The 13,898-nt window shown below is 36.5% G+C and overlaps 1 protein-coding gene across 1 annotated transcript; it reads right to left on the bottom strand.

Moving 5' to 3' along the window:
* Positions 1–100: 100 nt before the first annotated feature.
* LOC131699461 (tetratricopeptide repeat protein 1-like) lies at positions 101–13,621 on the bottom strand. Its single transcript, XM_058996212.1, has 8 exons — positions 13,550–13,621; positions 11,591–11,938; positions 10,530–10,590; positions 9,359–9,471; positions 8,186–8,222; positions 7,731–7,879; positions 5,007–5,061; positions 101–2,339 (listed from the first exon to the last, which is right to left on the bottom strand). Exons 2-8 carry the CDS (start codon positions 11,927–11,929, stop codon positions 2,206–2,208), a joined length of 888 nt encoding a protein of 295 aa, XP_058852195.1. The 5' UTR covers positions 11,930–11,938; positions 13,550–13,621; the 3' UTR covers positions 101–2,205.
* Positions 13,622–13,898: the final 277 nt, after the last annotated feature.

The following is a 13,898-nucleotide window of genomic DNA, read 5'->3' as shown; positions in this document are numbered from 1 at the left end:
AAGGTATCTCTCTCACACACGCTCCTATCCTTACAGAAAAAATGATATTTCCATAAATAAAACAAAGTCCCCCGCAAGATCATATAATTGAGGCATAAAACATGGTAAAAAAAGGTGCAGTTTATTAATCAAAAGATAGAATGAAGTTGATAATGTAAAAATAGTTTATCCTCATGCTTTGAATGTGTGTTCTGAACACTGACATGTTGTTTATTGACAGCAGAACAGCCTAAAGCATTATGGGACGTGTGGGTAGCACATCATGATGTTTGTTGATGAGGTGTGGTAAAAAGTAATGGAATTGCATCACAAACAGGCTGGCAGCAGCACCACTTTTCCACATCACTTTTAGTCACTGACGTTCAGATCTGGGGAGGCATTGTGAACATCAGCAGCTGCTACAGCTGATCGGCTCTGACACCTAATGAGCCAGACAATGACATTGCAGCAAGAATTCCTGCAAACACCCAGATCATAACCATGTACTCTAGTCCCTACTGCCTGCTCTGCAGAAGGAACTTCACTGGAGGGGTGTCTTGTGGGCAGAGAAAAGGTCTTCGGATTCTGCATTGGTAACAATTCAACAACCACTGCACATGCTGCCAATTCACTATGAGCGTAATTGGACTAACCTGAGCTTGTTACTTATATTTCTTGATTAAATAAGCTCATGGCAAAAACTGAAATGACTCAAATAAGTCTGAAGGATGAACTATACAAGGTGCTTGCTTTGCCTTGTCACAGTAGACAGGAAGGTAATATTGATGCCTTATTTTGCCATGATGTATTTCAAAGTTATTTAAAGGGGCCCATTCACAGCTAATGCCAGAAACCAAACCATATTTAAACAATGATGGTACAGAAGAAAATGCTCTTTGGAATATACATTTTTTTTAATTATCCTTAATGTGCAGCTTATATGCCACATTGATAAGACAATATATAAAAAGACAATTAAACCATATCAATCTATAAACTAAGGCAGCTTCAAAATATGTGTTTCTCATACACTTTTAGTAAAACCAAACAAACAAACAAATATAAAACCAACACATAAAAAGACACCACATAATCGTAAACTGTGTTATAACTTAAGTTCAAATCTAGTCCAAGTTTAATATACTTTACAGCACTAGGGCTCATCTGTAAAAACAAACGCCTTTCTTTACATTCACATCATACAATGGTTACAATAGAGCAACAACCCCTATGAGAGGAGTAAGATGCCATTTTGGAAAGCAAAGATAATGCATTTCATATTAGTGGCAAACTGTAGGGAACCACATCCCATAGCAGACAAAAACAACAGATTCTAAGCTTTGTACTGTAATCTCCCATCCTAACAGGTATGACAATAAAGAAATCTCAATTATTTGGGCTTATTACAATTGGAATATAAGGGTCAGGATTATACTCCACTGCAAGCTGCACCATTAACAAAAACTAGCAAGACACCATAGCTACTTTGGTATAGCCTTATACATGAATACTTAGGGGTAAACTCAAGCAAGCTAAGCAAATAAGAATGCTGAATGATCTGCAGATAACCTTTAGCCTTTCGATATTGGAACTTTGTTTTACGCGGAAAACAACTGAACCAATCAGATTTAAATAGCTTTCCTATATATAGAAAACCAACATCAAACACCCCTTCCAAAATATTACTAGCTTGTATTTATTGTTCCTTCGTAGACATAATTCTCTCTCTCTCTCATATTACAATGAAATATTCTGAAACCATGATTAATCTAAAACATAGGCAAGATAACGTGTGATTCCAGAATAGCCCATTGCTGTTTAATAAAAACAAAAAAATGCCAATACATCTTTATTTCACCTACACAAAAAAACACTCCGATTGGCTTTTTGATGTCTAACAAATGTACTATGCAGTCAAACTATGTACAGATACTGCATCACAAAACATGTTGCTGCTGCTAAATACTACAGCTGTATGTCTTAATAATTTATCTTTAAATTAAGCTCTGGCTGTGAGGCTCATCAAAGGCATCAGGCATTATAGGCAACCTCAACCTCTTCTCAGCTGATCTGTATGAATCCAGTGCTGACTTTAGGAACTTCTTTTTCCAAATTACTAGAAGCCATTAGCTTGAGCAGTTGCTGAAACTGACATCACCATCAGATTATCTGCTTTTGTAATATCAGCGGAAGCGAGGGGGCCAGCAGCTTTTAAACAGGAAAGCATTATCTGTTGTTGTTCGGATTTTGAACAAAATTAACAGAATAGGAGCCACTGGATGGATCCTGGTTGACCTGAAAGTTTTCTGTTGACAGTCCAAGAGGGCGAAGAAACATGTTGCCGAGATCCTTAAGCTTGCCTGTGGGGGAAAAAATCAAAATACAAAATTAAATAAATAACACAGAACAGGTAGCTTTACTACACAATACAGACATGTAAAGCTCCGCAACACGGCACAGATTTCATTCAAATTTAGACACAGTAACTGACTGCAGTGAGTTCCCAAGCGGAGGTCTAGGGCACTTCACAAAACACAAGGTCAATTATTTAGCAGGTCATGCTTGCTGGGTATTAATGCTATCATTACCCACATTTCTTTTTGTGTGTGTGTGTGTGTGTGTATTACTGCATATACAAATTAAACCAAACCGCAAATGTTTGTGTCATTTTGACATTTCATAAATGGTTATTGGCAGCACATGAAGTTTATGTTTTTTTATTGTAGACCGCCAGTTACAATCCCGTTCTTACTTATTATAAAACAAGAGAGAAGCCAAGAGAGAATTCTCAATCACTGAAAATGCCAACAAAACTAAAAGTTACATTCCTACTAGCAAATAATGAGTTCCTTTATTCTCAAAGCTTTTATTAGCTCTTCTGCGTCAAGACTGCAGTGAAATCAATAGGAAATGTTGCTAAGCAGCCAAACCGCCTTTGCAATTATAGTCAAATGGTTGCGTCACCTTGTACCATTGCTATTCAGGATCATTTATAAATGGCAAATATAGATATATGATAAATGTACACGAAGGTTTATGTATTACTCCATATATCAAAATACACCTTATATTAAGGCTGTCAAGCGATTAAAAACCCATTCTCTTTATAGTTTTATATTTATTTACAACTGCTAAATCACAATGGAGTCAGTTTATTACTCACCTTACTGCATTTACAATTGTCAGTTTCCTTTACAGTTTCCCTTACTCATAAATTGATGTTTTTCATTTCCGTTTAAATAACAGTAATAAAAATAATAATAATAATAATAATAATAATAATAATAATAATAATAATAATAATAATAGAAAATTAACTTAATTGAAATAAAACAAAGCTACAATTTTAAACGGGTCTGCAGCGGGTAGCTATCCAACAGCACTGGTTATAGTATTGTACTTAGCTTGATTCATGGGTTTGCAGCGATCCTGATTTTTTAAAAGTAGTCGAAACTGACAGGTTTCATTTGTTGTTGTATTGTTGTAAGTACTAGAAAGTGTATTTTGAGAAGTGAAAGCATGTTTAGCAGAATGCAGGTGGTACAGCAGACTACATGCACTTCTGTGATACTGGAACTCACTTTGACAGTAGATACAAGTAACCCTCTTTCAAGTAATTTTTTTATGATGATGAGAGTCCTTTGTGAACTACGTTCAAATTTTGTCACATGCTTCTAACCCTAAAATAACTATAACAAAGCTGTAATCTATAGACTTACAGAAGAGAAAAGAGTGCTAAAAAGAGAAGTCTTTATGAATGTGTTCATGTGATCAGTTGCACAAAACACCTGAAGTTAAATTTCCCTTTAGTTTTCTTCTTCAGTGTTTCTGGAGTTCACGGATGTTTCAGAAAACAACATAGAAGCCAATACCCTAGATAAGGGAAATATGATGAACTTCATACTAAGGTGTTTTATGCAACACAGTTCCTTAGAATTCAGAATTAATGGCAACCCATGTTAGAATGCACAGATGTCAACTCTGTTGGTCCTTAAAATATGTGGTGCGATGTCTGGATAGTGGTGCAATGTATGATTTGCAAGCATACTAATCGCTGTGAAGCTGTGATAAATCCTATACATAACACTATGAGGTTACTGTGAGACAGGAGGGATCAGGCTGTGACAATTCCCTGACAAACCTTAGATAATAATAACAAATTAATAAACAGTGTAAACACAGCTCCCAAATGACTCAAAATGCTGGCGGCTTTGAAATAAATCTGGTGGTTGCTCAAAGGAGTAAAGTATAATTAGAGCACTTATGACCAACATCATACAAGTGTGCATTACAAACAGGTAGCTGTCATTGAACACTGTTACACACAAATCTGTATTATTTTGTTTAAAGTTGGTTTGATTGTACCCAAGAGAAAATCTTGTTTGACAATACGGTTTAGCTAATTTTCCATGTCTTAGATTTAATTTAATGCTAAAAAGGAACCACACTGTCAAACACAAGCTCCACAGTAGTGCAGTGGTAGTATTATCATAAACCCAATGGAGCGGAAGAATTTAGTTCTAGTTACGTTACAGTCCGAGTACAAGGAGGTCCTGTGACCGTCATAGGGCCAGACCAGGAATTGAAATGGAAAATAAACTGTTTATATGACATATTTACTGCTTTAGAGCACCAGATGAACTTCTAATAAAATGTATTTTGACCATGTATTATTCTATACAAGACCAGGGCCTCATTAATAATCTACTAACATGACTCTCAGAACCATCTGGTGAATGCCTAATCAAAGAAGATTCATGAGGAGGCTTTCTTTTCCTACCCAGAATTCATAGTAAAAAAACACCCTCTGATTCTATTGTCTCAAGCTCTATCGGCTTGAGCAGTAAGGGGCTTTATCTCTGCAACCACCCCCCCCCCCCCAAGCAGTTTACACTCCTTCTCACATGAAAGAAGGGTGCTTTACTCAGAGCATGCTAAAATGTGTACAGGTATCCCTACAGCACTTACTACCTCTAACTCATAAGTATTTTAATGGTAGATGCTGCAGCATTACAGGGAATACTCACTCATCATTTCCACCTTTAGCTTCTCATTCCTCTCCTCGATCTGCTTTGGTAACCGCTGTAAAGGAAAAGTGCGCTAAGTCACAACAGATTTGGATTGACAATCAATAAGTTGGTCAAAATAGTTACAATGCTTGTTACTTCCCTCTTTGGGAAGTTATATTTTCAAGTAAATTCATTATGAATTACATTTGCATTAAAATAAATAAATAAATAAATAAATAAATAAATAAATAAATACAACACACAAATGAAGGCACCAAAACCGATTTTACAGTGAACATGATTTTAGCTAATTATAGACCTAACTGAAATCCAATACCCAAGTTGTAAAACAAACTAACAGAAGGCCACTCGTTCAGAATATACAGGTTCATTTGTCCCTGTAATTTGTAATAATATACAATTCATACATTATGCAAAATGATTTTATGTAATGCTGTACACTGGAAGCATGATTAAAATTAGGGTATATTTAGAAATACATTTACTAAAAGTCTTTCTTCAATGTTTTCAATCCATTAACTAATTGTAATCATTTTATGGTAAAGCAGACACTAATGTAAAGAACCTAGGCAAGATACACACTTAGATTTTTAGCTTACCTTAAAAATTAGTACAGCTGGTGCTTGAACCATGGCTAAATTGAATTGCTAGATAAAGAATAGGAATGAAACAAGCCAAGCAGCAATGAATCATACTGCTTTGATGAACGTGCTGCTTATGAAAGCCTGCAAACTGAAATCTTTAGAAATAAATTGGTTTGATTGTATTCATGTATCCATTCACTCAGTCAGGATGACCTGACCTGTGTTAACAGAACGTACGAGTCACGTGTCAGAGTAACAATGTGCTTTTTATTAATTATTATTATTATTATTATACTTTATTGAGAAATGCAAGGACAAGTGCTAAAGTCTTAAAATGTTGCCTTGGAAACCCATGATATTGGATTTCTAATCCACACACATACATCTCAGGAGTTATCCAAGCTAGGAGATGCAACAGCCAAGTACATCTGAGCCCAATTCCTGTATTTAAATACACCACCTGATCTCCGAAAACACAACCTAACTAACAAATAATAACATTAATAAAATAATGTGAATAGTGCAACAATTCTACATTGTTGGAATGTATTTTCTATTGCTTTGGTCAGGTTACAATATTTCAATCAATCAATCAATCAATGTATTTTTATATAGTGCCTTACATGGCAATGCCACCCGAAAGCGTACATGCATTCTGGCCTGTTATACAACGCACAGAGAGGGGCTGATGTCCCTCTGCTGTGCAGGTTTTCAAATGCTGAAGTCTGAGAACAGCTGTGCATGGAACTGTAACTTGGGCCTGGCTTTTAAAATAGAATGTGCATTTTCTTTTTAACTCTTCCTGAACAACATTGCCAACTTGAGTTCTTGAGAAAGTACAACAGAACGGTTAATTACAAAACCAAAGGCTCTGAATTCCACCAAATTGTTTCTGTAAGTTTGATAACATAATGCAGTTTGTTACATTGCCAATGAATGTGGAAAGCAGGTGAATAAAGGCCAGGATGCCTTCTTACGTGACAAGGTGTTTATTAGAAAAACCTGTCTCAACAATCTTGTAAATCAACTGGAATGGAGATTCCCCACAGCATCGTAAAGGAACCCATAAAGAATCCTTCTGATTAGTGTGTTCTGGTAAAAAATATTAACAGGGTTATCTCTAAAATCGGGGTGGGGAACACTGCAAGGTTCTCTTTATGAATCTACAAGCTTGCAAGCACACAAGAGTGAGTGTCCTCTGCAGAGAATTACAGTACCTAGAAGCAACAGAAAAAATGAACACAACGTGGAATGCAATTAATTACTGTAGGATCATTTTCAGATGAGGTGCCTACTGCAGTGTAGTGTTGCTTTCAAAACAGACTTTATTTTGGATTACACTGAATTACTGAACTTCTTTGGCTGGAACTGAGCTCTTTTTTCCCCATATGAGACTAACGCGGTACCCTGGAGTACCCCGTGCAAATGGGCCATCTTTATCAAAGACTTACTTTTGGCACAAGACTCGAATACGTATTGCAAAGCCATTAAAACATTAGGCACACTTTGAGAATAAGCAGGCTGTCCCATTTTAGGTGCTTGTCTCAGCTACAAAAAATTAATTAGACACTGAAAGTTGTATTCTGTGTCGCTGACAATTTCCTCTAAAAACATTATCAAAATAGTTCACCCTAAATTAAAATAAATGGACTGTATTACATTTAGTAGAGACATGAATGAGACAATAAAAGTTGTATTACTGTCGCTTTTATTAGGCAGCATTATAAAAAAATCACAAAAAAGCTGTCTGATGTTTAAATATAAATGCAAATGAAGCTTCACTTAATGCATGTTATGCTGATAAATCTCTGTATCTTTACCTAACTCCTCTTCTGTTCTCTGCAGTGCTCTTTCTATGTTTTCCTCATGTGTCTGACGAGTTGTATTACGTTTATGTTTGAGCTATTTTTGTTTCTGCCGGTGTGGTGGGAGCCACAAGGAATATTCTCATGAAGTAAAATGAACGACAGAGACCAGGGTACAGTACTACCCCCCGGGGTACCGGGTGGGGTCTCATATATGAGCCACTATGGCAACCCCACCCACACCTCTCTGATTTAGACACATGCATCGTGACCTGAGAAATCAAACCCGATTGTGGGTTGCAGGGCTCACCAAATCACTTTGGAAGTCTTACCATACAGGCTTCTTGTGCTTGTGTCACTGATGGATCCTTTTCTACAATGGTTTTGTAATCATCCAGGGCTTCATCTAGTTTGTCTGTTTTCTCGTGCAGTTCTGCTCTCCGGAGTATAGCTCGGATGTAATTTGGGTTCAGTTCTATGGCTGGAAAACAGAACAGTGATTATAGCTGTGTTTCAATCTGTTTTGTGTATCACGGGCCAGTGCAGAACACTGCCAATGCCTCCGTTTCCGGTTTGAATAAATTCACAGACCCATCTCACCAAGTAAGATTCAAATCTACACACTTATATTGTTAAGTCCTTCAAATTCAAATTACACAAATACAGATTCTCAATCCAACGTGGCAAAAACAATACACTTAGATCAGGACATCACTTTAGGGATAACAAAAGAAAATGACATTCCTTTCAAAACTGTTTTCAAAAACTGTTGATGTTATTTTTTTACCTTTCGTGCAGTCAGATATGGCTTCCTCCTTTTTATCCTGAAAAGGACAAATGTATGCAATTATCCACACATTTGGGGAATTTTATTTGCAAATAAAAAAATAAAAAAAATTAACCCCTAAGTTCTCTACATTCTTAATTTACATTCACTGAGGAGAGAGGCACAAGCCACAGTCACAAAGATTGTTAAGCCAAGACCCCACGCAGTAAGTTGCATTCACTTACTGGGTTTTCTGTATACAAGAGTTGAAAGGTGACTGCAGCACAGCAGATTGGCCACTGAAGACACCATTTGTCAGTAAATCATTACATTATGTATACCAGAGTTGCTTGCTCACCAGAATACAAGAGAAACCAAGAAACAGATATTGACGACATCCATACTGACATAAATCGATTAACCTATTCATATTATTTATTACCATATTATTTATTTCTTAGCAGACGCCATTATCCAGGGCAACTTACAATTGTTACAAGATATCACATTATTTTTACATACAATTACATTATTTTTTCATACAATTACCCATTTATACAGTTGGGTTTTTACTGGAGCAATCCATGTAAAGTAACTTGCTCAAGGGTACAGCAGCAGTGTCCCCCACCTAGGACTGAACCCACGACCCTCCGGTCAAGAGTCCAGAGCCCTAACCACTACACCACACTGCTGCAGTTATTTCATATCACTATTTCAAGACAGAAGGAAATAGTATTTTCAGCAATCATCAGCCCACTTAGTCTAAATGATTCCATGTTAAACATCTGACTTGCTTTCAACTGTATTTTCTTTCCTAGAATTAGATTTGGTTTAACAGACTGCTACCTAGAATTGGTTTGTTAAACTGGCTTCTCTTTTTACAACAAGCTATGCTCTGCATGGGTAGAGTAAAAACAACGAGTGAGCAGGAAAGACATAACCTTTGACATGTGATGTCCAGAGATTGTTATGGTTTTACTCAGGAATTGTTTTTGCGTTACACACACAGAACTATCATGTTTTCAGCATTCTTTTCAGATTACACCACATGTATTTTTAAAACAGAGACGTCATTGCTTAAGACTCTGGCACGCTGTGCTTTTTCGTTTTGATTTGCCTATTAACATAGCAGGAATGCTGTTTGGCATCATCCATTCATGACTACTGCTACAAAAATGTAAATTTGAAACTTACCATTTTCATTCTAGCAGCAGCCCTGTTGGAATACAGAATGGACCTCTCCTTTTCATAACATAAAGGGCATATTGTGAGAGCCTTAGCGTAGGAGTCCTCTGCTTCTGTGTACTCTTGAAGAAAAACACAGCAACAATTTTTAAACCTTTAGGGGTGGTTTCACCAGACCCTGATTAACACTAATCTTGGACTACTTTACCCAAATGAACATTAGGTAGTCCAAGATTCGGATTAATCAGAGTCTGTGAAACCTTAGGTTAATATTTGCCATTGTCATTTAAGGAATCATCTGTTTGAGACGCATCACTAGTCCCTTTGACATCTTAGCTGCCATATCTCTTTATATGTGGCCTATATTGCTAATTAAATTAATAGTGAAATTAGCCAAAATTAATAGCACACAAATAAAAGGAGGGACAACACTCTGTACTATTGATCTGTACTCTGCCTAAATGGACAGCGATTAAGTGGTTATTAACTCCATTGAATTTATCAGAAGAATTCTAGCTAACAGACTGAACACACTTTAGCAATTTATAATAAAAACTTCTGGGATAGAAATAACAATTGTGAGGAGCCTTCTCCTGCCTGCATATTCTCTAGAGAAATGATCTAACTCAAGGAAGTCTACAGTGGATAATGTAACCATTACATTATTAGTATAAGCTTTTGATATGATAATGACTTCAGTCATGGTTTTCCATGGCACCTGACGGCTGTCTTATTCTCTCTTGTCATGTTGCTTTGTATTACACACCCTGCTGCAGTCTTATGCACTGTAATCCTGCAGTGCCTTTAAAAAATAAAAGAAAGTGCATGGAGGTACTGCAGCAGACATATCCCCTGCTACCAATATAACCTCCACATGACAGGTATTAGTACTATGAAACAGTAGAACACCATGACCTACATCCACAGCATGTGGAACAGAGCCTCATATAATACCACAGGTTCAATTCATAGATTCATCAAAGACAGTTGCCTTCAGCAGCTCTGCCAATAATCATGACCCAATGTTTATAAAGGTGGGTCATCATGGTCCTAAAGAACTCCAGCAAGTTTTCACAATTGGAAGAGTAGTTCTCAAGAAACAAATAAAAACGTTAGTATGACACACTATATAGCATTGTTGCAGACAAGTGTGCGCGTTCTTTTTTTTTTTTGGACTCACCTCCTTTCTTAAACTGCTCGTTTCCACCTTCTTTTAACTGCATGCTTTCGTCTTTTCTGCTCTGTAAAACAAATCAGGAAAATGTCTGTCATTTGACTGGTCAAGAAAAAAACAAAATAATTAATCAAGTAAGCATTTGGCATCATTTAGATGATCAAAAATTGTGTGACTTATTTGAAACAGCAAGTTCGTAGAAAGTTGCTTCTCACCTATAAAAATATAAGTTGCCGCATATATAAAACTGTAGGAAGATAATATAATTCAATCTTTCACACTGTCTGCTGAACAATCAAGCTCCATACTAAACACATTGCTGTGGGAAAAACCAATTAGCACCTCTAACAGATCTTTTTTTATGAGCAAAGATTGAAAAACTGCTACTGAACGTTCAATTTCCTGGATGTTTTATATACAGCACAGTGCTTTTGTTAATGGTTAACTTCAAGAATGTAATATATACAGTATATATATATATATATATATATATATATATATATATATATATATATATATATATATATATAAAAAAGATTATCAATTGTCTTTTAATGGGTGGCTTCTTTCAAACCCTGAAAGTGAAAGTATGTTATCATTGTATTCTCTAGCGGAGAGTATTTGTTACAAAGTGAAAGAAATGTAAAAGGAAATGTATTAAAATATGAGTAATACTTAAACAAGTAAGTTTAGAATTGGTAGAAAACAGGTGGTTAAAATGAAAAATCTTGACAGTTTGTAACAATCTCAGTTACTGGCTAACTGGACTTTCAAGAAAAGGGAACACATAATATTCCATTTGCTGTCAGGTATCCAAGCTAAACAATTTCCACAATTTCTTTGCGACTCATGGAAAATAAATTTAAAAAATCCTACTTCTCAAACTGCTACAGTACTCAATGGGAGACTTGTTTCCATTCCCCCATCTCCACTTTTGTGTTACACAGTAGGAGATGCAGTGAAAAGATATGCTTAAGAGAGGCACTTCATCAGTTTTGTCATTTTCTGACAACTGCATTATACAATCAACACCACACATGCATTTATTTTACAGTAGACTTAAATACCTGTTTTTCTTCTTCTGTTAAATCCTTTTCTAACTCTTTTAAATATTCCTCATTGAATTCAGACACCTGGTCCTCTTTAAGGTCGAAGTCATCCTCTTCTTCCTGAGACACATTCTCCAGGGTCTCCTCACAGTCGAAAAACTTGTCTTCCTCTGTCTTACCCTCGCTCCCGGGGTCCTGCGTGGTGTCACTGCAGGCGCCTACATTGTTGTTCAGCAGGGTGTCTAAGAGAGGACTGCTGTGTGTCTCAGATTCGTGATCAGACAGTTTTAAAACATTGTCCAGGGTCTCTGGGAGCAGCGCTGTGTCTCCAGTGCACTCCTTGAATTCAGGTTCCATTTGCACTCCCTGGAAGAGATGTGCAAGTTACGGAAGGTTAGGCTGTTCTATTCAGTAACTGCCAAAGTACAAATCTGGTTGAAGCATCATACAGCTTTTCCAGAAATTTTGAGAGAACTAATGTAGAAAATGCAGAATTACCATTTTGGAAGAAAGAGATTTAAAGTCCTTTGGTGTAGTTAGCTACATCTACATCCAACAACTGATATTTTAATGATATTCATAACACTGCTTAACCCTTTAAGATACACAAGGAATTAAGTGGTTTTTCAAACAGGTCCTTCGTAAAATACATTTGAGAGTGACTCAACCCTGACCACCTTCCGGCACCTCCTCAAGACATACCTGTTCAGACAGCAGCTGTAAACCTCACAACTACGACTACCTGTATCTTGTATTTGACTTTACTCTTATAGGTATCCGTATTCACGTTTTTTGTAATTGCTCTTATTTGAAATCATTCTCATCCATTTATCGTACTTACTACATGCTCATACTGATCTTTGCTCATACAAGCAGATAGCTTTAATATAAGTTAACTGCTCTTAGTCGAACCTGCTCTTACATGTAATTATTAACTGTATCCTTTATTTTTTGCTCTTATTTGAATTTGCTACTGATTTTATTGTACTGATTTTAGTGTACTTTACAACTGCTCTTATCTGTAATGTGATACTCTGTAATGTGATATTTTGTAACAATTGTAAGTCGCCCTGGATAAGGGCGTCTGCTAAGAAATACATAAAAAATAAAAAATAATAAAAATATCACGAGAAAAACTGACAATCTGGATGACGAGAGCTAACCTGACAGTAATTGTGTGCACCTCATTACAAAAATAAGAAAGTTCGCATAATTTTATTGGTGGGTTAATCTATTTTAGACGAACAACATAATGCAAAGTCCAAGACTGTGTTGGTGCTAATAACAGACCCAGTATTGATAATCAAAAAGTATTGGGCTTGCCAGTATAGTAACCTGGTTTACCCAATGTAACATTTTCATTGCCTGGCCCTAAAGAAATATATCTGTGGGAACCTTTAAAACGATGCATCCAAAAACCAGCTAATCACATTTACAATTTAACTGAAGCAAAGTAACTGCAGGATACAGCTAGTGCAAGTACGCTGCCAAGAAATACGCAGGGGCCAAACCTGGCTTTATCATTGATTGTTGTTGTCTGTGCGACAGATCTGCTTTTTCTAAGCATAATTTAGGGGTGTCCTAAAGAGACAGTGGGTATTTATTTATTCTTAACGTTCACTTCAGATAGGTATCTGACAACATGCAAATACATACTCCATTCTAATAACAGTGGTAAACATACCGGTACCGTACAGAGTGTTTATATTGTGCGATACCTAAACATGTTCGTTTCATATAGTGAAAGCATATGTACATACTGAAGCACTGCAACATTTTATCAAACCAAAACGCGTGTAAAATTAGGTTGCAACTGCAGTTTTAACACGAAGCCATGTGGGAATTTTATAATTTTTCTGACAACGCCTGCACCAATATTCAAATGCTCCTTCGACTGCTTACAGTCTAACCAATGAATTGTTTACTTCTAGGACGTTCTTATTGCATTTCTTATTAAAGCTGCTCTGTCATTCTTACCTTATACAACACTACCTTTCCACAACACTTCCGGCCACTCTGGGAAAATCAACGCAGAACGCACAGTGATGACGTAGCATGATTTTTTTTTTTTTTACACATGCTCAGTGGAGATAGATTAAGTGCGCCATCTGGTGGCCGTAAAAGGTCTTTGCGCGCGAATCGCGACCAGTGCGTCGACAGTTGTGTTTACTGCTTGACACGTCTACTGTCGAAACGTTTGTCATAGCATTTTACAAGTTTCTTTTGGTAATACAGCAAATAACACTATTAGATTTTTTTGGTTTGTTTGTTATGGATGAAAACGAACTATGCACGTGTTGTTCTTGATCCTCCCGGTGTGGACAAG

This window comes from Acipenser ruthenus, chromosome 22 (genome assembly GCF_902713425.1).
Source record: "Acipenser ruthenus chromosome 22, fAciRut3.2 maternal haplotype, whole genome shotgun sequence".
In the NCBI taxonomy this organism is placed as follows: domain Eukaryota; kingdom Metazoa; phylum Chordata; class Actinopteri; order Acipenseriformes; family Acipenseridae; genus Acipenser; species Acipenser ruthenus.
The sequence above is the reverse complement of the archived record's forward strand: the minus strand, read 5'-3'. Positions and strand labels throughout refer to the sequence as shown.